General features: G+C 38.0%; 1 protein-coding gene across 6 annotated transcripts; it reads left to right on the top strand.

Moving 5' to 3' along the window:
* Positions 1–3,120: 3,120 nt before the first annotated feature.
* LOC149828492 (receptor-like serine/threonine-protein kinase ALE2) lies at positions 3,121–27,779 on the top strand. 6 transcript variants are annotated; one of them, XM_090017620.1, is made up of 17 exons: positions 3,121–3,375; positions 4,890–5,060; positions 5,144–5,272; positions 5,357–5,548; positions 5,657–5,800; positions 5,877–6,023; positions 6,118–6,222; positions 6,328–6,435; positions 6,545–6,844; positions 6,929–7,054; positions 7,143–7,205; positions 7,339–7,449; positions 24,625–24,996; positions 25,076–25,360; positions 25,495–25,884; positions 25,989–26,232; positions 26,334–27,779. In XM_090017620.1, the coding sequence occupies exons 1-17, from the start codon at positions 3,267–3,269 to the stop codon at positions 27,037–27,039; spliced, it is 3,702 nt and encodes a 1,233-aa protein (XP_089873746.1). In that variant the 5' UTR covers positions 3,121–3,266; the 3' UTR covers positions 27,040–27,779. The 6 variants fall into 6 exon arrangements, with proteins under 6 accessions (XP_089873746.1, XP_089873744.1, XP_089873745.1 ...); XM_090017618.1 differs by having other exon boundaries at positions 6,103–6,222; XM_090017619.1 differs by having other exon boundaries at positions 5,654–5,800.

Genomic DNA, 27,779 nt, shown 5'->3' with positions numbered 1-27,779 from the left:
TCCATGCTTCATGTACATCAATTTTAAAATCGTTCCACGTACGTGGTGCCAAACAAGCCCCAGCAAAGGACACACATGCTTCCAAAATTCGCTGAGGGATAACTAAATAATTCAACACCTAGAACAGTTCTAATTTGGACAAATAGGTTTCCCACAAGTTCTGAGATGAAACTTTTGGTATATGAAAACAAATCTAGCAACCTCTCAAAAAAAGGAAAAAGAAAAAGAAAAAGAAAAAGAAAAAGAAAAACAAAACAAAACTAGTTTCTTATGTTTTGAATTAATTAAACAAGTAGCGGTCGACACATCTCCAAATAGTTCCAACAAATGAATTATTTCTACTTTTACCAATGACATGGCCTCCAATAAGCTACTGTTGGTCGACTCTAAATTGTTAAAATGACTCAAACCCCTCCAAAGCAAGCCCGACAGTGGTACATGCATTTGGCTTGTGGAAACAAACAATACATAAAGGTTCAATCAACCAAGTGAAATGACGGACTTAATCAAGTCTAGGGGTGGCAAAATCTGACACTACCGGCCAACCAGCTTCTTAGCCGGATTAGGGTTTGGCTTAAACGGGTTCGTGTCATAAATGGGTCGACCCGCCTAACCCATTTATTAAACGGGTCGGGTTCGTGTTAGGGGTATGCCAACCCGGCTGACCCGTTTAATAAACGGGTTATGCGGGTGGGTCAACCTGTTTACCCAAACCGACCCGCCAACCCGTTTACCCGACCCGACCCATTTATTAAACGGTGTCGTGTCGAGTTACCCGTTTAATAAATGGGTCGGGTTCGTGTTTGCCACAGCCGACCCGTTTAATAAACGGGTTGGGTTCGTGTTGAGGTATGCTGACCCGCCGACCCGACCCGATTGCCACCCCTAATCAAGTCTATGCCTGGTCAACCAGATACAACCTAATCACAAAGCCCAGGTCCCCCCACGTCCTAGAAAAGATGGCATAGACTCGAAAACTGAGCCTCAGCCTGGATCGACACAAACATAGTCAAATCCAAATGGACCCAAATTGATGTGCAGGGTGTGCCATGTACCATAGTCAACGTCTAGCATGAGGCAAATCCAACAACTAGCTCAAGTCCCTTCCATCGTTGACCAGTACAGCCGAGCTCTTTGCCCTCGTAGATTTCACAACTCAATTTTGGACTGAGTCAACACACACGCACACATACCTTTCAAGCCAACCAAATCAGACCCCATAACCCCCATCCAAGTTAGAACGCAAGGCACAACCATTGAACCGGTTCAATTTGCTTTTTGATAGAAACAACCAGTTTTTTTATGGTAGCACTGCACTGCACTCCCCTGCGTCTGGAAAAAAAGTCCAAGTCAGCGTTTGGATCCTTCGAACTAGGGGTGGCAATCGTGTCGGGTTGGCGGGTCAGCATACCTCAACCCGAACCCGACCCGTTTATTAAATGGGTCGGCTGTGGCAAACACGAACCCGACCCGTTTAATAAACGGGTAACCCGACCCGACACGACACGACACGACCCATTTAATAAATGGGTTGGGTCGGGTAAACGGGTTCTCAGGTTGGCGGGTCGACGGGTTGGTGGGTCGGGTTGGCAGACGGGTTGGCGGGTTGACCCACCCGCCTAACCCGTTTATTAAACGGGTCAGCCGGGTTGGCATACCCCCAACCCGAACCCGACCTGTTTAATAAACGGGTTACGCGGGTCGACCCGTTTATTAAACGGGTTGGATTAAGCCCAACCCGAACCCGCCTAAGAGGCGGGTTGGCGGGTCGTGTCAGGTTTTGCCACCCTACTTCGAACCTCAAATTCGAGAGATCAGATTAGGTGTTGGGCCCACACCAAATCCAAGCATTCAAACACCAAAACTCGCATCTTCATTTCTCTTTGAGAATCTAAGGCTGCATTTGAAAAAAAGAAAACTTTATTTGGAAGTTGGGAGTCAAACAAGGATTTGAAAAAGCCAAAGCCATCAATTCTTAAAATTGGGAGTTACTACCTCTGGGAGATGAATTATCGTTTTGGATTGGATATACAAAAGAGAAACACCATGCCACCTAATTTTCCATTTCCATAAGCTACTACTTCAACGTCGTTCACCCAACTAACCACCACTTTACTACTTTAACCAAATTTAAGCTCAAATCCTCAACCCTCGCCCCAGCTCCAATCTCTAAAGATAGAGAGTTCAAGATGCATGTTTCACTATGGATTACTAAGCGTTTGGCCTAACTTAATTGTTGGTGAATATTGGCAAATCAAATCCATGGAATGAGAATTGATGCATTCAAATCCAATAGAGAAGTCATGACCAAGTATTGAGATTTTGCAGTGTATGAGGAGCAGCTGCGCGTCTCTTGACGCAAGGTCAAAGCTGTGAGTACTCTTCCATGGGCAGGAGGGACTTGAAGGTTTTTACCTTTATCAACTAAAAGCCTGCCAAGGTGCGGTCGATAATGGAAGGATCTTCCTAGTTCTTGCTTGTAGCCCAGAAAAAATAAAAAACTGCTTGAAATGAAAACGAGCTTATAGGTGGCAACTATGTCTTCTTAATCGACTTCCCAAGTCAGTCAGGTAATCATTTCCCACGTTTTTACAGGATACCGTAGAGGTCAGGTGATGGATGAGTAAAAAAATAAAAATAAAATGCCAATAACACCCACCAAGGAGTGGTGACAAGAGATGGGGTGGTCCGACAAGATTTTGGGAGGCAACACAGAAATGGGTCTGTGCTCTTGGTGGTGTATTATGTATGAAACCGATGCCCCATTTTCAACGAAGAGTCCAAGCCTTTCCACTAAAGTCTTGTCCGCTCACACACCTCTTCCTCTCCTCTTTTTTGCTTTAAACAAGAGAGGGAGGAAAAAAAGACACCCCACAAAGAGAATTACCTCTTGAAGCAACTTGCATCATGCAAGGCGTTCGGTTACAAAAGGCAGAAACCCATCAGCTTTTTCATTTCTTCTCTTCTGTTTCAGTCCCCAAATAATGACTTTGGAACAGTTCCTTGCATCCCAAACCTCTTAAATCCCTTGCAGAAGCTGCAAACTCGACTGCCCACTTCCCCTTTTCTTCTGATCATCTGGGGGTTTGGTTTTGGTGCCTTGGAGTGATGGCGGTGTTGGCCTCTGCTTTTGTTTTCTGGGAGGAGTTGCGGTGTGAAGGTGGTTGAGGGGGGTGGGGATCGGCTTGGTTGATGCTTCAGTGGGCTTTATATGAGGGAAGGTCGGTGGGCTTTTCTCTGCTGGGGTTGCTGTTCTTGATCTGGCTATGGAGTGGGGAAGCTCGGAAAGGAAACGGGTTTTCGGCGCCGCGGTGGCGCTGGTCCTTCTCCTTGTTTCGGCTGCCGTTTCTTTTCTGAGCTTTCATGGAATCTTGGGTAAAATTTCTCTTTTCTGGAGGGGTTTTATTTTTGTTGATTGTTTGATTGGTTATGTGGGTCATGCATTACTCTCGATCTTGGTTCAGATGATAGAGCTGAATTTTGCTTTTTTTGTTTTAATTTACGTCCTCCTAGACTTTTTTTCCCCTTTCAGTTTGAATGGTTTTTGTGGCCACGTTATTGCTGAGTTTTAGATGTGTATGATTCCGATATAGGGATGACAGAGGCTTGAAGTTTTCGCATACTGGAAACCTACGTTTGGATATCAAGCAACGTAGATGATCAGCTGTATGCAGTAGTTTGAAGGATGCTATCCTCTTTGACAACTGGAAACACTTAATATTCATGTTACTTTAATTGAACTTTCTAGTTGATACCCGAACTCGTGGATTGTAAACATTTATCATCTTGGGAATTTTTAGTATTAGATAGGCAAATTGGTGCGGATGATGTTAGGATATCTAGCGGTCTGAGGTTTCAAGTTCTTGAGGTCTAAAGTGAGTATCCTTCACTTAACATGATTGGGAGTTATCATCATGCGTATATATACCCAAAGAAAAATTAACGTAAGTAGTGAAATTGCTTTGAGGGCTTATTTGTTGAGACCAAACTGCCAATCAGAAATAAATGGCACAATTAGATCATTAAGCAAAAATACCTCTGTTACCCAACAAGAAACAATAATTTCCTTGAACTTTCTGGAGTAAACAGACCCAACTTTCCTGACCTAATTGCAAGATGAAGCTGAGGGTGTTTATTTTGGACCTAGTACATCTACCAAACAGGATCAAGCATGGACATTGCAAGATGAAGATGATATGGGATTAATTAATTAGTTTATGCTTATACAAAATAGGACATCCCTAACATTCATCATCATTCATTCTGAGGCTATGAGCAAGGAAATGTTTGTAAATATCGATCATGACAAAATCTTTGTTGTGCATGAACCTTTGACATGCTGCATTTATTACTTCTGTTCAATCTGAGAAAGGATGATTTGTCTCTCGAAGAATCACCAAATTGAGGATACCCATTACTCTGCTTATCAGGATTTGTTGCTTGATTCATATCACGATGATTTTCAGCAACAACAACAATTTATCTGTGTTCTGGGCTCTGATTATATGCATCAGTAACAGTGGCAAATCTCAGCTATAACAGTAGGAGGATACACTTAATAAAATGAGGCAGTTGCTTTCCAGTTGTACCAGCGATTGTAAACTGCTAAAGTGCCGTCGTTTGAAAGTTAAGGATCAGTTTTACACATTCTAATTGCCACATGATACAGTTTTGTGATTATTGGAGGAGAAGGATATGAATGCTTTGAACCTCACCGAGGACATGGCATTTGATAGAAATGATTGGAGGAGAAGGATTCATGTGGAAGACCCAGAATGATTTTCTTTTTTGGTTCATATCGCCGACCCCAATTGTTTTGGGATGAAGGCGTAGTTGTTGTTGTTGTTGTTGTACAGTTTTGTGATTATTCTATTGATTTTGTATTTCAGTGCTGGCATCTTCAACATCATCTCCAAGAAAATCATCGTCCTTGCTTTCAGTCAAGCGTGATGTAATGATAGCAAATTCACCTTCTCCTAGTGTTGATCCCATACTTGATTCCTCGGGAAATGCACCTCTGCCAACACATAATCTTGTGCTGCATATGCCCTTTGAAAATGGTTAGCTATTTCCAAATGTTTGGTTAACCTGTTCAATCATTTTTAACTGGCTGATGAATATAGTCTTGAACTCTCCTTTGCAGATAATTCAACACCCTTTTCACAAACCACTCCATCTCTGCCACCAAATATTGATGAAAGAGGAGTTCAAATAGGATCTCCTGAGAAAACACCGCATTTGAAAACGCTAGCTCCTATCATTCCACCTGCAGGTAAACATGATGTCCTTCAATTATTGGCTTTTCTTTTATACATTTAACAATTTCCATCTATGAGTTATTCCACCTATGATGCAGCATTGCCTCCCAAGCCGGCGAAAAAAATCATGCAACAGTTGGTGCCCTCTCTGACCCCGGATGCTTCGTCTCATTATATAAGCATTGACCATCCATCCCTTCCACAAATAACTCCATCTATGCCACCTCATATTGAACCAGGATTAGTAGATAAAGGAAAAGCATCAACTTCCAATGCACCTGTTCATGAAGGTGACTTCGGAGAAGCTTTGTTATAATTTATATTCCCTTATCATGTTTTTTGCATGTTTTTATGATTTTGTAATTGTGATCAAGGACTTGTTCCACCTCCTGCAGTAGCTTGGCACAAGAATTTGTCACCACAGGCAGCCATGCGAGGAATACTTCTGAGCATGCCACCTGATGTAAGAACAGAACATCCACACTTGAAGTCAGCTGTTCCACCTATCAAAGCTTTTGCACCAGTTGAGCATGCAGGAAATGGTTAATTTATCTGTCCTCTGACTGAAAAATATTTTGATCTAATAAAATTGTTAGTACTCAACAACAGCATCTACAGGAAATGCTTTTTTTCCACCAAGTATATCTCCTTCAATTCGTCATGCTAAAAATTGGATATCGGATAGAAGAAATAATGAAGCAGCAACAAGTAGTCACACAACTCCCCCAAGTGTGGCCATGAATGATAAGACACTACCACATATAGGTAAGACTGATAAAATAATAGCACAAATTTTTATTCGTTATATAGTTTTAGTGATTGTTTTCCTGAATTTTTGATTAAGATCAATTTGCATCAGCTCCAACAGCTTCACCACTAAAGCCACCGTTGAAGCTTTCAAACATGCAAGACACAGCTCCATCCATTCCCTCCATTGCTCCCTCACTTGGTTTAAGTGTACAAAGTAAGCTTGCTTGAATTATATCCTTATCTCAAATTATTCATGTTGCTTATTCATCATGCAATATGATGTAGACAATAATATTTTATTTGCCGCTGTGATTGACAGATCCAGTTTCTCCTCCACCACAGATCTCTCCTGCAATCCACTGGAGACAATACAGTAGTCCAGCTCCAGCATCTCCGAGGATGGTGGCAGACCATTCGTTGCCTCCAAGTATCAACCATCAGGATGATTATATCTAGATAAACATGTTTCTTTTATTGATAAAAGTTCAGATTAGAAAGCAATGTTTTGTGCAGATTTGACTTTTTATCTGTTGCAGGTACAAGTCCTCCTCATTCAAGTCCCACATTTAAAAGAACAGCTAGTCCTCCGGGTGCGATTCATACACCAATAAATGTATCTTCTGAACCCCATATGAGAAAACAGATAAAGGGTCCTGTTTCTGCACCTTCTAGTTCGTTGCCTTCTCCATTTTCTGTTATAACTCCATCTCCAAAGCAAGCCATCAGGTTCCCACATGCATCCATTGCACCTTCAGTTTCCAAACATCATACAAAGAGAATAGTCAATCATCTTCCATCTCCACCTTCTTATTCAGTTTCTCCACCACATGAAAAAGGTAGTATACTTGAGTATTGAGTTCTCTTGTATTTCACAAGTTTTAAGATTTTCATATATGAAATTGTTTGTATTGTATCTGTAGGTCCATTTATCTCACCATCTCCTTCTCAAAAGCATTCTGATCTGGATAGAACATCTTCTTTTCCACCAGTACTACCCCCAGGTTGGAGGTGGCACAAGAAACATGCTGCTCCACCATTATATGGAGGTACTTCAGAAGTTTAATTTTGATTTCTTCATTGCAAGCATTTACCATCAAAATGAGGCAGCTTACACAATTTTTTTTATATATGTAGGCATTTCCCAGTCCCCTGCTAAATCTCCACTTCCTTCAACAGACAACCCAGCTATCCCTTCAGGTTTGTTGACTTAATTTCTGTAAATCTTCTTCAAGTTATGAAGAAAGTAGTTGAAATGTTTGACTTAGTCAGTGAAACATCCTTTACTTTATTGGTATGATATTATCTTTTTAATTGTGCTCATGTGTATCAGGTTCCAGTTATCCTTCTAAGGTTTCTCCCTCTCCATCACCGTCAGAGAAGCCGATAAAACCAGTAGTGCCATTTCCTGCCCGGGTATTGCCACCACCTCCACCTAACCAAGGTAACATATACTGGAATAATTTCCATGTTGATATTGTTTTCTTATCTTGGTGAATGAATTTGGGTTGTCACCCATGAATAGAGGCACGACCACATGCATGCTGTCTTACCATATTGTCTTGTCGTCCCTTCTTTTCTTACTGTTAGAGTTGTTAGGATCTATTCTTGGGAGGACAAAGCAAAACATAAAATTCAAAGTTGATCAAAGAATTCTTAAAAAGGGGAGGTCTTCACGTTTCACGTTCACCTGTGTCTGTGCAAGAAAAAGAAAAGAGCCAAAAGGAGAGAAAGATGTGCAGGGAAAAGACGTCAGAGAGCTGCGTCTGTCATTCTATTAAACATATATACAATATACAAATCTAGGGTACGAAAGTACCCTCTAATGACATCTTAATTTACATTGTATAGTTGGATCTTGACCCGATCCGAAACATGGATCATATCGGGTCCTGCACATATATAAGTTGGGTCCAAAACTGACGACTTCTTTTCAGCCTCCCTCAAGTTGTGCATGGTCCTGGACCATGAACAACTTGCCTTTCAGAAACCAAAATCTGTCCTTTGTCAGCCCTTTGGTAAAAATGTCAGCAACTTGTTTTTCAGTTCACACAAACATGGGCTCAATCTCTTTTTCTTCAACTTTCTTTCTAACAAAATGCTGATCTATCTCAATATGCTTTGCTCGACTATGATGAATGGGATTGAAAGACATATTGATGGCATTTTGATTGTCACACAGTAGCAGTGACCGAGCAATCAGTTCTCCCATTTCTGTTAGGAGATGTCTTATCCATGTAGCCTCAGCAGTGGCAGCAACCATTGATCTGTATTCAGCCTCAGTGCTCGACCTAGCAACGACCTTTTGTTTTCTACTGCTCCAAGACACCATGTTCGAGCCAATGAAGCTGCAATAACCAGATACTGATCGTCGTTCATCTGGATCACCCGCCCAATTAGCATCAGCATAAATAATGATCTCATGACCGTCTCCTGGATCTAATTCACTTTTCTTGTATACCAACCCATCGCCAACTATACCCTTCAGATAACGAAGTATTCGTTTGACTGCCTCCATATGCGATGTTTGGGGTTCATGCATAAACTGAGACACTTGATTAACCGAATATACTATATCAGGTCTAGTGAAGGTCAGGTATTGCAGCATCCCAACTATGCTACGATACTTAGTAGGATCTCCATATATATCCCCTTCTTTAGAACTCAATTTCTGATGGATGACACTTGGAGTTGCTGACGACTTACAATCTTTCATACCTGCCCTCCTGAGAATGTCCAACGTGTATTTATGTTGAGTAAGTGTGAGTGTATCACATCTTTTATCAACTTCCACTCCAAGGAAATATCGCAGCTCCCCTAAGTCTTTCATTTTGAATCTCTAATTTAACAACTTCTTTACTTCCTCAATGTGACCTTTGCAGTTCCCTGTGATGATGATATCATCTACATATATCAATAGATGAGTAGTGACATCTCGTTCATTGTAAATGAATAATGAATGATCCAGAAAAGACTGAGAGAAGTCGTGCCTTTGTATCTCCAGCGAAAAACTCTCGAACCAAGAACGAGAAGCTTGTTTCAATCCATAGAGTGCCCTTTTTAGCTTGCATACATACTGCTTGACGTCTCGTTCTGCATACTCAGTGGGTTGTTCTATATAGACTTTCTCTTTTAAATCCCCATGTAAAAATGCATTTTTTACATCTAACTGGCTCAATGTCCATTCATGTTCAATGGCTAGACTCAACACAATACGAATCGTTCCCATCTTAACATCAGGGCTGAAGGTTTCATCAAAGTCTTGTCCTTGTTCTTGAGTAAATCCCTTGGCTACAAGTCTAGCTTTATACCTTTCAATGCTCCCATCTGGTTTATACTTTATCTTGTATACCCATTTTGACCCAACGACATTTCTATTTACTGGTCTAGGCACAATCTCCCACGTCCCACGTTCATGTAACGCTTCCATTTCTTCATTCATCGCCTCGACCCACCTTCTAGAACTTGCAGCGTGATAGAACATGAGAGGCTCATCCTCTTTGTTTATGGATGTCAAGAATAGCTGAAAATCCAATGAATTTTTTTTATAGCTTATCCATCTGTCAAGTGGATGTCGAGTCCGTGAGGATCTTCTGATATCCAGTGTCTGTGGAGCAGGATCAGAAGTACCCGTATCTGTACAAGGAATGGATGAAGGCTCTTTCTCACGCCGGGTGTATACAACACCCTTATACCTTATTGGCTCCAGGTTTTGTATGGCTGTCTCTTTTGTTTGAGCTACATTTGTTGATTCTTCATATATCTTCTTCTCACTACAGACTGTTGGGCAGTCTTCCTTAGCATTGGAGAAGAGTTCTGAATTTAACCATAGATAGTATACCTCGACACTGGGACTTGAGTTAACACCATGAAGGCTTGAATTAGTTGGCTGATTATCAAAATTCATTTCGTCAAAAACTACATTTCTCGATATTTTGACGTGTTGGCTCAATGGATCATAGCACCTATATCCTTTGTAGTCTTCAGCATATCCCACGAACCTACACTTTAAGGCTTTGTCTTGAAACTTATGTCTCAATGAGCTGTCAATGTGAACATAACAAATAGACCCAAACACACGTAGTTCATGATAATCGGGTTGAACACCAAATAGAGAAAAATAAGGTGACTTATTTTCTAAGATGGTCATGGGCAGCCGATTTATCACATGAACCGTGGAGTGAAAAGCTTCAGTCCATAGAGCTACAAAAAGATTGCTCCCGTGCATCATGCTCATTGCACTTTCAACAATATGTCAATGCTTGCTCTCAGCAATCCCATTTTGTTGAGGTGTATGTGGGCAAAACACTTTTCTCTTTATCCCATTATGTTGAAGGAAATTAACAAAGTCACTAAAGGAGAATTCACCTCCTCCATCACATTGGAAATTGAGGATGTTGGTTGAGAAGTGGTTTTGAACAAATGAATGAAATTTTTGAAACAATCTACAAACTTCTGATTTGTGCTTCATGAAAAATATCCAAGTATAGCGTGAGTAACTATCAACAAAAATGAGGTAATATTTGCTGCCATAAAGAGAAATAATTGGAGCAGGACCCCAGACATCAGAACATATGACCTCAAAGGGCCTTGAAGCTCTTTTATTAATGGAATTGAACGGCAAGACATGACTCTTACATAAATGACAACTAGAACATTTTATATCAATGTCTTCTGAACTCAGACTGGACTTAGGAATGAGATTATTTGAGACAAGCTTTTCAATAAAATGATGACCACAATGACCCAAACGACTATGCCAAAGTCTTGGCTTATTACATTCAGAAATGGCAAACACAAACTTAGAAGGAGAAAAAAATTGGTGTTGGTGAGGCTTCAAGGATGAACATGTATAATGAATGGAGGAAGGATCTTCTTGAAAGACGTACATGTTGCCCCGTCTTTTTCCCTCAGCGAATGTCTTCCTCGTGTGAAGATCCTTAACATAAACAGAAGAGTGAGTAAATTCAACTAAGGCATTAACATCATCAACAATTTTTGAGACAGAAACAATGTTCTTCTGAATATTAGGAGCATTAATAACATTTGAAAGATTAAGAGAGGACTTGGACATGGGTATAATAGTATTTCCAATATGTGAGATGGAGTGATGTGAGCCATCTCCCGTGACTATGCTATTCTTACCAACATAAGGAGTGAGATTCAAGAGTTTACCCGCATCACCCGTGACATGAGTCGCTGCTCCGGAGTCGACGTACCAAGTGCCTTTATCAGTTTGCTTCATGTTCAACCCTGCTAAGGCTGCCAGCAACAACTCTTTTACTTCTCCATCCTTCCTAGCCTTTGCTTGTGGAGCTTTTCCTTTGTTTTGAGGATTGAACCAACAATTTGCTTTAACATGTCCTTTCTTATTACATAAAAAGCAGGTGGGAATGGGCCTTTGTCCCTGTATATTGGGTGTAGGAAGTATACCACGACCCCCAAAATTATTTCTTCCTTGTCCTCCCTTTCCTCAAAAGAAATTTCCTCGACCTTTACCATAAGTCATCCCTGTGGCCAGCACATCTTGGGTTCCTGAATACCCATGAGTGTTCTTAGAAGATTCTTTCAGATTCATTTCATACTGTAACAGCTTTGCACGAAGGTCTTCAAACTTTGGAAGCTCTGGGAGACACAATAAAGTCGTCGTCAGAACATGATAGTCTGGTCCCAGTCCACTCAGGGTTTGTTGCACCTTATCTTTATCACTGACTAGGCATCCCACTATGGCCAGCTGATCCGTGATGCCTTTCATTTTGTTCAGGTATTCCATAATAGACATTGAATCTTTCTTCAACATTTGAAATTCTCGCTTGAGGAACATGATTCTCACCTCAGAGATCTGTGAATATGTGTGAATAAGCTTGTCCCACAACTCTTTGGCTGAACAGTCATCGGGAATGGCTACGAGGACCTCCTGTGAGAGCGTGGAAGTAATGTATGCCACTAACGCTTGATCCCTTTTCATCCAAGCAACATATTCTGGGTTTTTAAGAAGAACAATAGATTATGCCCCTTTATCATCCGTCTTTTCCTGCGAAGTGAACTCTGGAGGGGGTTTGACCGATCCATTCAGATGACCAGAGAGATCCTGGCTCCTTATAAAAGGAACAATTTGCCTTTTCCAGGTCAAAAAGTTGGAATTATTCAGTTTTTCAGAGCCTAATTGGCCAAGAAAGTTGGAGGAAAGGCCTGGTTGTGGATGAGGTGAGTCCATTTGAAAAATTGAAGGAAGAAAGAAAAGAGAAAGTGCCTGGATTAGACAAGGAAAACAGTCACCCGAATATTCTGCCTTTTTTTTTATATTCGGATATGATCAGAAAAAAAAACTAACTGATCAAAAATTGAATTTCAGTAATTGAATCAGTGATACACTTAATGACAATGTGTAGCAAAGTTGTAAATACTTAAAGATAGATGTATTACAAACTTAAGCAATATAATGTTAATCTCAGGAAATAGGGCAATCTGGCTAAACAATATTCAAACTGATGAACGAACAGAGGGAATGGGAAAAAAAAGGAAGCAATGAAATTTTGATGAGCAAAATGAAAGTAGAAGGTGAACAAACAAGGGGAAATCAGAACCAGATAAAAAAAAAGGAGGGAAATCAAAACCTGATGAGAAAAGAGGAAGAGGAGTCTCGCACTACCAGAAATATCCTTTCAGGAAGAAAAGAGTTCGCTGACAATGAGGAAGAGAAGGGCTGCTAGTCACAACAGCACTCGTTGGCAGAAAGATCCTTTCAGGAAGAGGAGGGCTCGCTGACAAGGAGGATCAACACTCGCTGACGAGAAAATGAGAGGAGGAGACGAGGGGCTGGAGACGAATCTGGGTTGGAGACGAATCTGCACTCGCTGAGAGGATGAGGCTGAAGAGTCGAGACGCTGGATAAGAGTAGAAGACGAGTTTTCATACCCATGACTTTAGCTGCTCTGATACCATCTTAAAAAGGGGAGGTCTTCACGTTCACCTGTGCCTGTGCAAGAAAAAGAAAAGAGCCAAAAGGAGAGAAAAATGTGCAGGGAAAAGACGTCAGAGAGCTGCGTCTGTCATTCTATTAAACATATATACAATATACAAATCTAGGGTACGAAAGTACCCTCTAATGACATCTTAATTTACATTGTATAGTTGGATCTTGACCTGATCTGGAACATGGTGAAATTCCACTAGAGGGGGGGTGAATAGTGAAATATGATTATGATCGATAAAATAAAATAACTAAGCAATAAGGCACAACACATAAAACACAGAAGTTATACTGGTTCGGTCAATATCCAGACCTACATCCAGTCCCCAAGCAAACCACTTGAGATTTCCACTATAACATCCGAGTCACCGGATAAATAGTACAACACCCTCTTCCCAAGAGGTCTTCTTCTCTCAACAGAGAAGGGGCACACCCTCTTCCCAAGAGGTCTTCTTCTCTCAACAGAGAAGGGCAACACCCTCTTTCACAGAGGTCTACTTCTTTAAACAAAGAAGGAATACAGTGAATAAACAGAGTTACAATACTTCCTATAGAACCTTCAGAATGATATGAATGCACGAATGAAGGATTCTAAGAATGTTCTGTTTGTCACTCAGAGGATACTTTTTGTCAAAGAGCTGGACTTGACTTTTTTTCTTTTCTTTCTTTTTCTTTTTCTTTTTCTCTTTCTTTTCCAAGGCTCTCTTTTCAAATCACGAATAGAAAATTTTTCTCTTTGTAAGCTCACACGTCTATTTCATTCCTCTTGTCTGAATAGTTTATGTGTGTGTGTTTATATAGCTTATAAAAAGTAGTCGTTACATTTTGGAATTGTAACTTTTTGAAATGTGAAATGTTAGGTCATTTCAAAAACATCTATTAGAGAAGTTCGAGAATGCCTTTTTCCATAAAGGTGAAATAGAGGGTACACTAGCCGTTGTAATATTTTCAGGTAATACATATTTTATGTAAAAAGTCTATTTCTTACAATAGTACATTTGAACGTTGGGTTGTAGTTTTGTCTTTATTCTAATTAATGATTTGAGGTACATTAGTACTTCTTTACTTTAAATAAGTGTAAGTACTATGAGTGCTTTGAGATATTTATTTGTACATAGTCATGTCAAGTGTATTCTTTATGTAGTGTATTTCAAAGTCTCCAGAAAGAATGAGGACTAAAAAGAAGGTCGACATTCTTTGGGAAGGATATTTAGAAAGGATTTGTTACAGAAGGCATTTAATGCTTTGTAGAGAGAATGATGACTTCAAGTAAGTCGACATTCTATGGTTATGAAAAAAGGTAACTAGAGTCCTTTTAAAACCATATTTTATTTGTTTTTCTTATGTGTAGCCGATTTATGTTTTTGTCTTCTTCTTGTATTTAAGAAACATTTCATTAGAGAAGATAACTAAAGTCTTTTCAAAAACATATTTTATTTGTTTTTCTTATGTAGTCGATTTTATGTTTTTGTCTTCTTCTTATATTAAAAAACATTTCATTAAAGAAGATAACTAAAGTCTTTTCAAAAACATATTTTATTTGTTTTTCTTATGTAGCCGATTTTATGTTTTTGTCTTTTTCCTACATTCCTTTTTTCATGTTGTCTTGTATATAGTGTAAGGTACAATGATAAAATGTCTTTTTCATAAAAGGTTGTAAGAAGGTACAATTATTATATGACAAAATGTCTTTTTCATAAAAGGTTGTAAGAAGGTACACTTATTGGTTTTCAAAAAAGAAGCTTTTTGAAACTATCGTATACTTTTATGATATAGTATGTATGAATGAGTATGTAATATGCAAAATGCAAGTTCCTGAAGGTTCTGTTACATATGACTCTATAGAAGAAAAAAATCTTCATCTTGAGGTAGCCGATTTCTTTATTTGAGCTTTAGGAAAGCATGGCTCATCAAGCTTTTTCTTCAAGGAGTATGATTGCACCATAGTTGTACTTGAACAGGAAGTCTCCATCCTTATTGGGTGAGATATCCTTGCATCAAATACTCGTTAGATTTAAGGCAAAACATATTCAGTCATAATATAACATTATTTCAAGAGAACATATTATCATATCATATAAAATCAAATAAGACAGTGTATCATATTATGTGACATCAAAACCGAGTTTCTCAACATTCTCCCCCTTTTTGATGATGACAAAATATGCTCCCCCTGTCAAAAAGACATTATGCATAGAAATAATAATATGATAAAAAAGTGAAATAATGTTTAAAGAGAGAATATTTCTCCAATAATGGAGACAGGTTTTCTCCCCCTTTGTCATGGACAAAAAGGAGGGATTAGAGTAAAAAAAAATACAGACCGAAAGGATTAAAAGTTATTACAGACCAAATATATATATATAAAAAAATGAGTTTATCTCGAAGGTGGAGAAGGTGAAGGTGTCCGGTTGGCACGATTCCGCTTGCGAGTCTGCTGCAACAGGGCTTGATTACGAAGGATTCGATCCTGAGTTTGCTCGATATCCATCATAGCAGAAAAGTAATTGAAGGAGGACATTTGATCTGCTTCATCAGAGCCGGGCATGTGCAGGGACCTTAGATTGAAGGTGGTACCATCGAGGACGTGAGAGGGACGGAGGATGACTTCGTTGTGAAGTGGTACTTGGAAGTATTTGAGAATGAGAGTTATAAAACACCCAAAAAGAAGAGGCTCAAATTTCTGATAACGAATAAAGAGGTCGAAAATAATGGATGACCAATTTATCGGAAGAGAAGAAAGGATTGCGTAGATAAGAAGAGAGATTTTTCGAGGAACTAATCCCTGGCGGGGATGCTTGGGATAGATGTTGTGGAGAAGAATCTGGGCAAGTAGCTGAGCATGAGGTTGGAGATTCCTCATGTGCCACGGAAGTTGGTAGCAGTTGGTGCAGAGAAGTATTTTTCGAAGTACCGATCGGTCAATTGGTACTATGGTGTTAAGGTCGGTACCGGTGGAAGGTAAGTTTAGAATTCTACCGAGGTTGGAAGCATCGAAAATCATCAGCTGTCCTCGGACTTTGCTGGTGATTGAGGTTTGTTCATGATCAGAAGAGAAGTTGGTGTAAAACAGTCGGACTAGTTCGGGATAGTAGGCAGCTGGAGATGAAGATCCTATGAGAGGTTTGAGTTCAGAGAGATAGGTGTCTAAGTCGAAGAACTTGAAGTCGTCAAAGTTGATCAATTTTCCTTCATGAATGGGGTGAGAGCAGAGTGAGTTGTAGGTGTGAAACAAATCAGGATACCTTAGATCGGCGGAGGTGATCAGATTGGTAGAGGAGGAAGCCATTATCGAATGCCTTGAAAATAAATCACTAGGAGAGAAAGGAGCTAGAACCGAGAGAAAGTTTGTATAAGGATAGAAAAGTTCGAATGGAATGGTAAGAGATGAACCAATTGATTAAATAGAAGGAAGAAAATAATTGTTGATATGAAATGAATGACATTGGAAGTGAGTAATTTTTAGATTTTAGTCAAATAAGGAAATCCGTGAGGAGTAAGTTAAGAGACTTGTGAATGACAAATCAAATCAATGTTTGAGGATAGTGTATTATATTAGATTGAGGAGGACATAGTATTGAAAATCAATGTTGAATAAAAAAAAATGATTGATCTTAAAAATAATGGCCTAATAAAACAAACAACTTGTTACTCTATGTGGAGGGATTCTAAATTCGTGAATGGAGATAAAAAAAGATGATGTGGATATCTAGAGATGAGAGAAAGATGATGAAGGACAACATTTACTTGATTTAGATATGACATAAAGTAGAGATAGAATAAATAAAGGTCTGCTTGGAGGCAAGACTTTAAAGGTTCTCGATTTTAGAGAGATATACAATAAGAGAGAGACAAGGTCACGGATGGAAAGAAAGGTCATAGGGTGATCATGTGATGTGTACTTTGAAAGATATGACATTTTAAAGAAAAGAGTGCCTAAAAAAAATGTTTCATGATTAATATTTGTAATTTTTTTTTTAAGAGTATACGTGGATATGAGAAGGACATATTTTGACTTAGACTAGTGGTGAGAGAAATGATGAGACAAAAAGGAGAAAGAGTTAAAAAGTATATAAGAATTGAAATAAGAATAGACATGGAGGAGTCGGATTCAAAAATGTATATAAAAAAATGTATTCGAGAGATGAAATGAGGGGACAAAAATATTTATGAATGAAGAGTGAGAGAAGTGAGATGACATATATGAATTTTTGTGAAGGATAAAGAAGTAAAAAAAAATTGATGAAAGACATAAAGTTATGATTGATATGATTTATTTAAAGAAACTCGACAAGGTTAAGTTTTAAACAAGAGTAGACAAAAACGGAGGCTTAATTTGTATACAAAAGAGATGATAATAGATAGTTTGTTGGGCTATGATATAATAGATGATATAGTAAAAAAATTTACGTGTGAATATAGCAACTAGATCTTTTAAAGAGATCAACTAGTCATTCGATTTTAACTAATGAAGAGTATGAGTTCTCATAAACTAAGTAGAGAGGTGAAACAATTTTATCGTAAGACAAGTTTTCATAAAGGGCAAAAAATATTAAAGGAGTTGAGTGATGTGAACATTGTTATGATGGCTTTTAATACAATTATTTTTATGGATAGGAGAGAAAGGAGGTAGGACAAGGAGTTTTAATGGATGTGTACTTGAAAGATGACAAGTTGAATGACATAAAGAATGTGTCTTATAAGAATACGTGAATATGAAAACTTAGTTTGACTAACTAAAATTGATAAGAAGGAAAGCAATTTAAAATAAGATTTAAACAAGACTTATAAGAAGTATTATATTAAGTGAGATTAATTTATAAGTCACTTAGTTTGCATATTCCTAGTTCTCTTCTAATTCGTGTGAAGTCTTCATGTTTTAATGGTTTAGTGAATATGTCTGCTAACTGTTGATTAGTGGGTATGAATTCTAGTTTAATTATGTTGTTTAAGACTTGTTCTCTTAAGAAGTGGTGTCTTATTTGAATGTGCTTAGTTCGTGAGTGTAAAATAAGATTCTTAGATAGGTTTATAGCACTCGTATTATCACAGAAAATAGTTGTATTTTCAAATTTAAACCAAAATCTCTTAAAGTTTGTTTCATCCAGATAACTTGAGTACAAGCTAGGCTAGCAGCAATGTATTCGGCTTCAGTAGTTGATAATGATACACAATTCTGTTTCTTACTGAACCATGATACTAGTGAGTGCCCTAGCATGTGACATGTTCCACTTGTGCTTTTTCTGTCAGATTTACTTCCAGCAAAGTCAGCATCACTGTATGAGATTAGATCAAATGTAGAGGATTTTGAATAGAATAATCCAAAATCAACTGTGTCTTTTAAATATCTCATTATTCTTTTTACAGCTTTAAGATGTGATTCTTTTGGATTTGACTGAAATCTAGCACACAAGCAAACACTAAACATTATATCTGGACGGCTAGCAGTTAAATAAAGAAGTGATCCTATCATACCTCGGTATACTTTTGTATCAACAGTCTTACCATCTTCATCTTTGTCCAACACAGTAGTAGTGCTCATATGAGTGGATTTTGAAGCAGTTGAGTTCATGTTGAACTTCTTCAGAAGTTCATGAGCATACTTAGATTGATTGATGAAAACTCCATCCTTGGTTTACTTAATATGCAGTCCAAGAAAGTAGGTGAGTTCTCCCATCATACTCATTTCGAATTCCTTCTGCATGGACTTAGAAAAATCTTCACAGAGAGTGCTGTTAGAAGATCCAAAGATGATGTCGTCGACATAAATTTGAACAATTAGGGTATGATTATTCACTACTTTGACAAATAGTGTAGAATCTGCTTTGCTAACAAAAAAACAGTTTTTAATAAAAAGGTTTTAAGTCTTTCGTACCAAGCACGAGGTGCTTGTTTTAAACCATATAAAACACGTTTGAGTTTAAAAACATGATCTGGGTATTGTTCATTTTCAAATCCTGGAGGTTGTTTTACATAGACTTCTTCATTTATAAAACCATTTAAGAAAGCACTTTTAACATCCATTTGATATAATTTGAAATCCATATAGCATGCATATGCTAAGAGCATTCTAATAGATTCAAGTCTAGCAACAGGAGCAAATGTTTCATCAAAGTCAATACCTTCCTCCTGGTTGTATCCTTGAGCTACTAGTCTGGCCTTGTTTCTTATAACATTACCTGTTTCGTCTAGCTTGTTTCTGAAGATCCATCTTGTCCCAATGATTGGATGATCCTTTGGTCTAGGTACAAGATCCCAAACGTCATTTCTTTGGAATTGATTCAGTTCTTCAGTCATGGCTAGCATCCAGAACTCATCAATGATGGCTTCATCAATCTTCTTTGGTTCAAGTTGAGAAATGAATGCCATGTTTGCAATCCGTTCTAGCTGAGCTCTAGTTTGAACCCCCTTTGTTAGTTCTCCCAAAATCTGCTTTTGAGGATGATCTTTGATATCGACAAAGGTTATTTGGTGATCATCTTCATTAGACTTAGCTGTGTTATCTAAAAATAAATCTGTACTTTCAACATCATCATCATTAGTTTGTATATGAACAGATTGATCAATAGATTCACAAAAACTAACATGCATAGATTCTTCAATAGTATTATGACTCTTATTGAAAACTCTGTATGCTTTACTATGACTTGAATATCCTAAGAATATGCCTTCAACAAATTTAGCATCAAACTTATCCAGGCTATCTTTTGTGTTTAGGATAAAGCATTTACATCCAAAGACTTTGAAATAGTCTATTCTTGGAGTTCTGTCATAGAATAGTTCATAGGGAGTTTTATTTAATAAGGGTCTAATGAGAACTCTATTTGTTATGTAGCATGCAGTATTAACAGCTTCTGCCCAAAAAGATTTTGCAAGATTATTGTGTTGGAGCATAGTCCTGGCAGATTCCTGAAGGGTTCTATTCTTTCTTTCTACTACACCATTTTGAGGTGCAGCTCTAGGAAAGGCAAAGTTATGAGAAATACCATGCAAGTTACAAAAATTTTCAAAGAGTTCATTTTCAAATTCTCCTCCATGGTCACTACGGATTTTAACAATAGAACATGATTTTTCGTTTTGTAATTTTTTACATAAGATTTCAAACTGACAAAACGTGTCACTTTTGTTTTTCAAAAATATTACCCAAGTAAATCTTGAGTAATCATCTACAATGACAAAAACATATCTATTATGATTAAGGCTAGCTACCCTAGAAGGACCAAAAAGGTCCAGGTGGAGAAGCTCTAAAGGTCTTTTACTTGAAATGACATTCTTTGATTTAAAAGAAGATTTTGACAATTTTCCTAATTGACATGCATCACAAAAATAATCCTTTTTAAAAGATATGTTGGGTAACCCACGTACTAACTTATCTTTAGCTAGTTTAGACATGTATTTAGAATTGACATGACCCATTCTCATGTGCCATAGATGTTGAGTGTCATTATTAGCTATGAGGCAATGTTCTGTGATGTTTTCTAGGTATAGTTCATATATATTATTCTTTCTTATACCTTTTAAGATGATGTTTTCATTTGTGTCAGCTATGAGGCATGCATAATGATTAAAGCTAACATTATAACCTGTGTCACACATTTGACTGATACTTAGTAGGTTATGTTTTAAGCCTTTAACAAGGAGAACGTCTTTGATAAGAGGTTTGTCTATGTTACCAATATTTCCAATACCAATTATCAAACCTTTGTTGTTATCTCCAAAGGTGACGGTTCCTCCTTCTTTATGATGAAGAACAGCAAAAAGGTCTGGATGTCCTGTCATGTGCTTTGAACATCCACTATCTAATATCCATCTGCTCTTCTTCTTTGGAGCCTGCAAAACATTAAGTAAATCTCCTTTTTGGTACCCAATCGGGTCCTTTTTTGTTAGACTTTGGAACTCATATCCATTTGGATTTGGGTTTGTCTATCTCTTTAGAGGAGTTAAAAAGATTAACATTGTAATACTCCTTATTTAGTTCAGATGAACTTTTCACAAACGTGGTCTTTTGATTTATACAAGAAGTTTTTTTGAAATGAGAGTAGCCAATACCATTCTTGTAAAAAGAGACCTTCTGAGAGGATAAGAGTTTATCCAAGTTCTCTTTACCTTTAGTAAACTTGAAAACCGTTTTCATGAGGTTCTCAGTTTTACTTTTTAGCTCTGAAATCTCTACTTGCATATTTTTAGTTTTGGAGCTAGTAGAAGAAATTTCAGACATAAGCAAAAGATTTTTCTTTTTCAACTCAGAATTTTCACTGCTGAGTTTTTCATTCTCTTGAGAAAGCTTTAAATTTTCAGATTTTAAAACTTTATTTTTGAAACTCAATTTTCTAGATTCTTCAAATAGATCTTGAAAAGCATCTAGAAGTTCTTCAAAGGAAAAATCAGAGATTTCACTTACCGAACTTTCGTTTGCCATGAAGCACATATTTGCAGTTTCGGCTTCATCATCACTTGACTCTTCACTAGTGGATGGTTCTGAATCATCCCATTGAGCATGCAGAGCCTTTTTCTTGAAGAACCTCTTCTTTGGTTCCTCAGTTTTGGACTTTCTTTTGAGAAGTGGACAGTCACGTTTTAAGTGGCCTGGCTTATTACACTGAAAGCACATGGGATCTTCTTTAAGATCTTTTCTTTCCTTGTGCCTGTTTGGAAGCCGGTTCCTTCTCATGAAGCGCTGAAATTTTCTGGTAAGTAGCGCAATTTCTGATTCTTTATCTGAGTCTTCATTCTCAGATAGGGCTGGGAAAGCTAGAGTTTTCTTTACTGGTTGCTCTTCTTCCCTTCTTTCTTTCATGTGGACTTCATAGGCCATAAGATTGCCTATTAAGTCGTCCAATGTAAGTTTAGATAGATCTTGAGCTTCTTCAATAGCAATAGTCTTTTTCTCCCAATCAGTTGTGAGAGATCTCAAGATTTTCTTCACCTTTTCAGTCTGGGAATATGTTACACCCAGAGATTTCAGATCATTGGTGATGTTGGTGAATCTGGTAAACATCTCTGTGATGGGTTCATATTTGTTCATTTTGAACAACTCATATTTTCTAACAAGAGATGATATTTTGGCTTCTTTTACTTTGTTGGTTCCTTCATGAATAACCTCCAAAGAATGCCAAATGTCATATGCAGATTCACATATAGATATTCTGTTGAATTCATTCTGATCAATGGCACAATATAAGGCATTCATAGCCTTTGCATTTAGGTTTGCCATTTTCTTTTCTTCATCAGACCATAAGTTATAGTCTGCGGATGGAGATGTGTATGGATGCTCAACAATTTTTCATACAGCAAAGTCTATGGATTTGAGAAAGATAGCCATTCTGCACTTCCAATATCCATAGTTGGAGCCATTGAAGAAGGGAGGACGAGATGCGTGTTGACCTTCAATATCACGAGCATAAGAGGTAGATGCCATTTGTGCTGGAAGACTTGTTACGTCGAAACCAGCAAACTTGCTTTGATACCAAATGAAATTCCACTAGAGGGGGGGTGAATAGTGAAATATGATTATGATCGATAAAATAAAATAACTAAGCAATAAGGCACAACACATAAAACACAGAAGTTATACTGGTTCGGTCAATATCCAGACCTACATCCAATCCCCAAGCAAACCACTTGAGATTTCCACTATAACATCCGAGTCACCGGATAAATAGTACAACACCCTCTTCCCAAGAGGTCTTCTTCTCTCAACAGAGAAGGGGCACACCCTCTTCCCAAGAGGTCTTCTTCTCTCAACAGAGAAGGGCAACACCCTCTTTCACAGAGGTCTACTTCTTTAAACAAAGAAGGAATACAGTGAATAAACAGAGTTACAATACTTCCTATAGAACCTTCAGAATGATATGAATGCACGAATGAAGGATTCTAAGAATGTTCTGTTTGTCACTCAGAGGATACTCTTTGTCAAAGAGCTGGACTTGACTTTTTTTCTTTTTTTTCTTTTTCTTTTTCTCTTTCTTTTCCAAGGCTCTCTTTTCAAATCACGAATAGAAAATTTTTCTCTTTGTAAGCTCACACGTCTATTTCATTCCTCTTGTCTGAATAGTTTATGTGTGTGTGTTTATATAGCTTATAAAAAGTAGTCGTTACATTTTGGAATTGTAACTTTTTGAAATGTGAAATGTTAGGTCATTTCAAAAACATCTATTAGAGAAGTTCGAGAATGCCTTTTTCCATAAAGATGAAATAGAGGGTACACTAGCCGTTGTAATATTTTCAGGTAATACATATTTTATGTAAAAAGTCTATTTCTTACAATAGTACATTTGAACGTTGGGTTGTAGTTTTGTCTTTATTCTAATTAATGATTTGAGGTACATTAGTACTTCTTTACTTTAAATGAGTGTAAGTACTATGAGTGCTTTGAGATATTTATTTGTACATAGTCATGTCAAGTGTATTCTTTATGTAGTGTATTTCAAAGTCTCCAGAGAGAATGAGGACTAAAAAGAAGGTCGACATTCTTTGGGAAGGATATTTAGAAAGGATTTGTTACAGAAGGCATTTAATGCTTTGTAGAGAGAATGATGACTTCAAGTAAGTCGACATTCTATGGTTATGAAAAAAGGTAACTAGAGTCCTTTTAAAACCATATTTTATTTGTTTTTCTTATGTGTAGCCGATTTATGTTTTTGTCTTCTTCTTGTATTTAAGAAACATTTCATTAGAGAAGATAACTAAAGTCTTTTCAAAAACATATTTTATTTGTTTTTCTTATGTAGTCGATTTTATGTTTTTGTCTTCTTCTTATATTAAAAAACATTTCATTAAAGAAGATAACTAAAGTCTTTTAAAAAACATATTTTATTTGTATATAGTGTAAGGTACAATGATAAAATGTCTTTTTCATAAAAGGTTGTAAGAAGGTACAATTATTATATGACAAAATGTCTTTTTCATAAAAGGTTGTAAGAAGGTACACTTATTGGTTTTCAAAAAAAAAGCTTTTTGAAACTATCGTATACTTTTATGATATAGTATGTATGAATGAGTATGTAATATGCAAAATGCAAGTTCCTGAAGGTTCTGTTACATATGACTCTAAAGAAGAAAAAAATCTTCATCTTGAGGTAGCCGATTTCTTTATTTGAGCTTTATGAAAGCATGGCTCATCAAGCTTTTTCTTCAAGGAGTATGATTGCACCATAGTTGTACTTGAACAGGAAGTCTCCATCCTTATTGGGTGAGATATCCTTGCATCAAATACTCGTTAGATTTAAGGCAAAACATATTCAGTCATAATATAACATTATTTCAAGAGAACATATTATCATATCATATAAAATCAAATAAGACAGTGTATCATATTATGTGACATCAAAACCGAGTTTCTCAACACATGGATCGGATCGGGTCCTGCACATATATAAGTTGGGTCCAAAACTGACGACTTCTTTTCAAGAATATGTTAAAAAGAAGTAACTAAAGTTGTCTTTTTATGGTTAACATTTGTTTCTTTTATGAAACATGCTGGTTGTGTGAGAGAGATGTCAAAACTTTAAAATCACTCTTTCTGCTAAAGAGTAAAGAGTGTTGCTTAAATTCACAATATTGTTGATTAAAACGGTTGATTATGCAATATGATTGACTGGCATTGTTTAATCATCTAATTCCTGGTTGATTTGATTAAATATGCAGATTGTGAGCAATTTGCATGCACAGAGCCATACACAAATACTCCACCAGGATCACCATGTGGTTGTGTATTGCCCATGCAAGTTGGGTTGCGTCTCAGTGTTGCACTCTATACTTTTTTCCCTTTAGTTTCAGAATTAGCATTGGAAGTAGCATCTGGTGTCCACATGAAAGTAAGCCAGGTCCGAATAATGGGTGCAAATGCAGACAGCCAGAAGCAAGACAAAACCATTGTGCTCACTGATTTGGTTCCACTTAGTAAGAGATTTGATACTAATACAGCATTTTCAATCTATGAAAAATTCTGGCACAAGCTGGTTGCCATCAATAGTGCCTTCTTTGGTGACTATGAAGTACTATATGTTCGTTATCCAGGTAAATTCCATAATTGCACTTTGTGTTGTCCAGATGAAAGTATATTTGTCTTTAAGATGCTCTCTGATCCTCTTTACAGGTCTTCCTCCACCACCACCTTCATCACAAGCAGATATTGCACTCAATGGCAGGCCATTTATTCCTGGAAATGGTTCACAGATCTTTAAACCTCTTGGTGTCGATGTAAGTAAAAGGAAAAAGAAATTGGGAGGTAGCTTGATAGCGATCATAGCTCTATCATCAGCTATAGCATTGGTTATATGCCTTGGGGTGCTTTGGTTCTTCTTTATTAAGCATAAAGGCCACTGTCAAAGCTCTAAATCATTGCCACGTGCTATGACTTCAACTTTCACAAGGCCATCAGGTGAAATTCATGCTTGTCCTTTGAGCACAACCTTTGTTCTCTGCTCACATATCTTTGTCATTCAAGGAATAAAAACTAGCATCCTGTCTTGCCACTTGTTTATGTTTTGGCATGCTTTGTTACAATAATTGCAGGAACTGGATCACCGCTAACGGGCAGTGGGCCAAGTTCAGTATCTTTGTCCTTTGGTTCTAGTATTGCAACATATACAGGAACTGCTAAAACTTTTACATTTTCTGAGATGGAAAGAGCTACAGATAATTTTGATCATGCAAGAATACTTGGAGAGGGTGGTTTTGGGCGTGTGTACAGTGGAGTTCTTGAAGATGGAACAAAGGTGGCAGTGAAGGTTCTTAAGCGAGATGATCAACAGGGTGGGAGGGAGTTTCTGGCTGAGGTAGAGATGCTTAGTCGTCTGCATCACCGAAATTTGGTTAAGTTAATTGGTATATGCACGGAGGAGCATAACCGCTTCTTGGTATATGAACTTGTTCCTAATGGTAGCGTGGAATCACATTTGCACGGTATGGTTTCTACAGTAATACATCTAGATTAACAACATAGTTGTGCTTTCCTTTTGCTGCGAGAGTCGTGCTGAATTTTTCTGAAGTTTGATCACTTGTCACAGGGGTGGAGAAGGAAATAGCTCCACTTGATTGGGCTGCAAGAATGAAGATTGCACTTGGAGCAGCTCGAGGTCTTGCATATCTCCATGAAGATTCAAGCCCCCGTGTTATCCACAGGGATTTTAAATCAAGCAACATACTCTTGGAAGATGATTTTACACCCAAAGTCTCTGATTTTGGCTTGGCTAGAGCAGCTCTAGAGGAGGGAAATGAACACATCTCTACACGTGTTATGGGAACTTTCGGGTATGAACCCTGCCAAATAATTCTTCAACATTTACCTGTATGATGTCATGTCTATAATGCAGTGAAATAATAATTATTGGGTTTTGGTTTGAATACTGCAGGTATGTCGCTCCTGAGTATGCTATGACCGGTCATCTTCTTGTCAAGAGTGATGTTTACAGCTATGGTGTTGTCCTTCTTGAGCTATTAACTGGAAGAAAACCTGTGGATATGTCACAGCCTCAAGGCCAAGAAAACTTGGTTTCTTGGGCTCGTCCACTTCTTACAAGTAAGGAAGGATTGGAGACGATTGTTGATCCATCCTTGTCCAGTAACTACCCATTTGACAGTGTGGCAAAAGTCGCAGCAATAGCTTCAATGTGCGTCCAGCCTGAGGTTTCACATCGGCCATTCATGGGTGAGGTGGTGCAGGCTTTAAAACTAGTGTGCAGTGACACTGATGAGAAGAATGGAGGATCAGGAAGTTGCAGCCAAGAGCAGCTCTCCCTCCAGGATATTGATATCAAGACCAGCTCTGCAGGCTCAGTGCATTTGGCGCACACTTCATCCATTGTAACAGTTGATTATGATCAGAGTCTCGAAGCTGGGAGGGCGCTGTCAGCTTCAGATATCTTAAGTAGTTCAGCAAGGTTTGCACGACCAATATTGACTTCCTTTAGGGGACATTCTAGTTCTGGTCCACTAAAGACAAGCAGCAACCAGCCATTCTGGCAGAGACTTAGAGGCTTATCAAGTGGCACAGTGAGTGAACATGGAGTTGCACTAAGATCATGGCCTGGTCTACATGGACGTTTAGATGAGTTCTAGCCATGACTCACTACAGACTGACAAGAAACAGGCTTGCACTTCAGAGTGGTGAATCAATGCCAGCTTCTCTTCTTGTGAGGAGTCTTGATTGACATCTCGGAACAGTTCTTTATCCCTAGGAAATCATATCGGTTTGGTGGCTCATTGAAGTGACGATGAAGAGAAGCAGGCAAAAGTTAGATGGTACTTCTGCATTTTGGCAGTTATTTTTATGTTAGCTACTGCTTCATTGGTTCTTTCCTCAGGTTCAAGTTATGGCACGCTCATTGCCACCTCTGATTTATTGAAGTAGAAACTCCTCTCATTGATCCGTGATGGACCTGATCCTATCAGTTAAATAACGACACCAAGGATGACCAAGAAAGCTAATTGGACCTTGTTTGGAGTGGAGTGGATTTCATTGTATCATGGGAGTTAGGAAATAATACAGTCTTTTCTAAAGGAAAAAAAAGGAAAAGAAAGTATGTGATGCAAGAGATTGATAAGGGATTGCTCCAACAGCTCTTGCAGTTAGAGTGTTTTCTAGCTTGGACTCTGAGGTGAGTTTTGTTTTCTCGACTCACAATTGTATGTTGTTTTTGCATTGGATACATAACTAGATCTTAGGTTGTTGAATGTAATAGATATGTAAACTTGACGTTGGAGCTAACTGATGTAATGCCAGGGTTCAAGCTACATCACAGAGATGCTCCAATTTACTTTCATGTCACGTACTTATCTACTATTAATGAGAAACTTTG

The sequence above is a fragment of the Nuphar pumila genome, chromosome 9 (assembly GCF_984573655.1).
Source record: "Nuphar pumila chromosome 9, dmNupPumi1.hap1.1, whole genome shotgun sequence".
In the NCBI taxonomy this organism is placed as follows: Eukaryota; Viridiplantae; Streptophyta; class Magnoliopsida; order Nymphaeales; family Nymphaeaceae; genus Nuphar; species Nuphar pumila.
The sequence above is the reverse complement of the archived record's forward strand: the minus strand, read 5'-3'. Positions and strand labels throughout refer to the sequence as shown.

What these genes read in the sequence shown, in the direction of transcription:
- LOC149828492 (XM_090017615.1), top strand. Translation starts at nt 3,267, where the DNA reads ATGGAGTGGGGAAGCTCGGAAAGGAAACGGGTTTTCGGCGCCGCGGTG. An exon ending in TCCTATCATTCCACCTGCAG is followed by an intron (nt 5,273 to 5,356) that starts GTAAACATGATG and finishes CCTATGATGCAG; the next exon opens with CATTGCCTCCCAAGCCGGCG. An exon ending in ACCACCTCCACCTAACCAAG is followed by an intron (nt 7,450 to 24,624) that starts GTAACATATACT and finishes TTAAATATGCAG; the next exon opens with ATTGTGAGCAATTTGCATGC.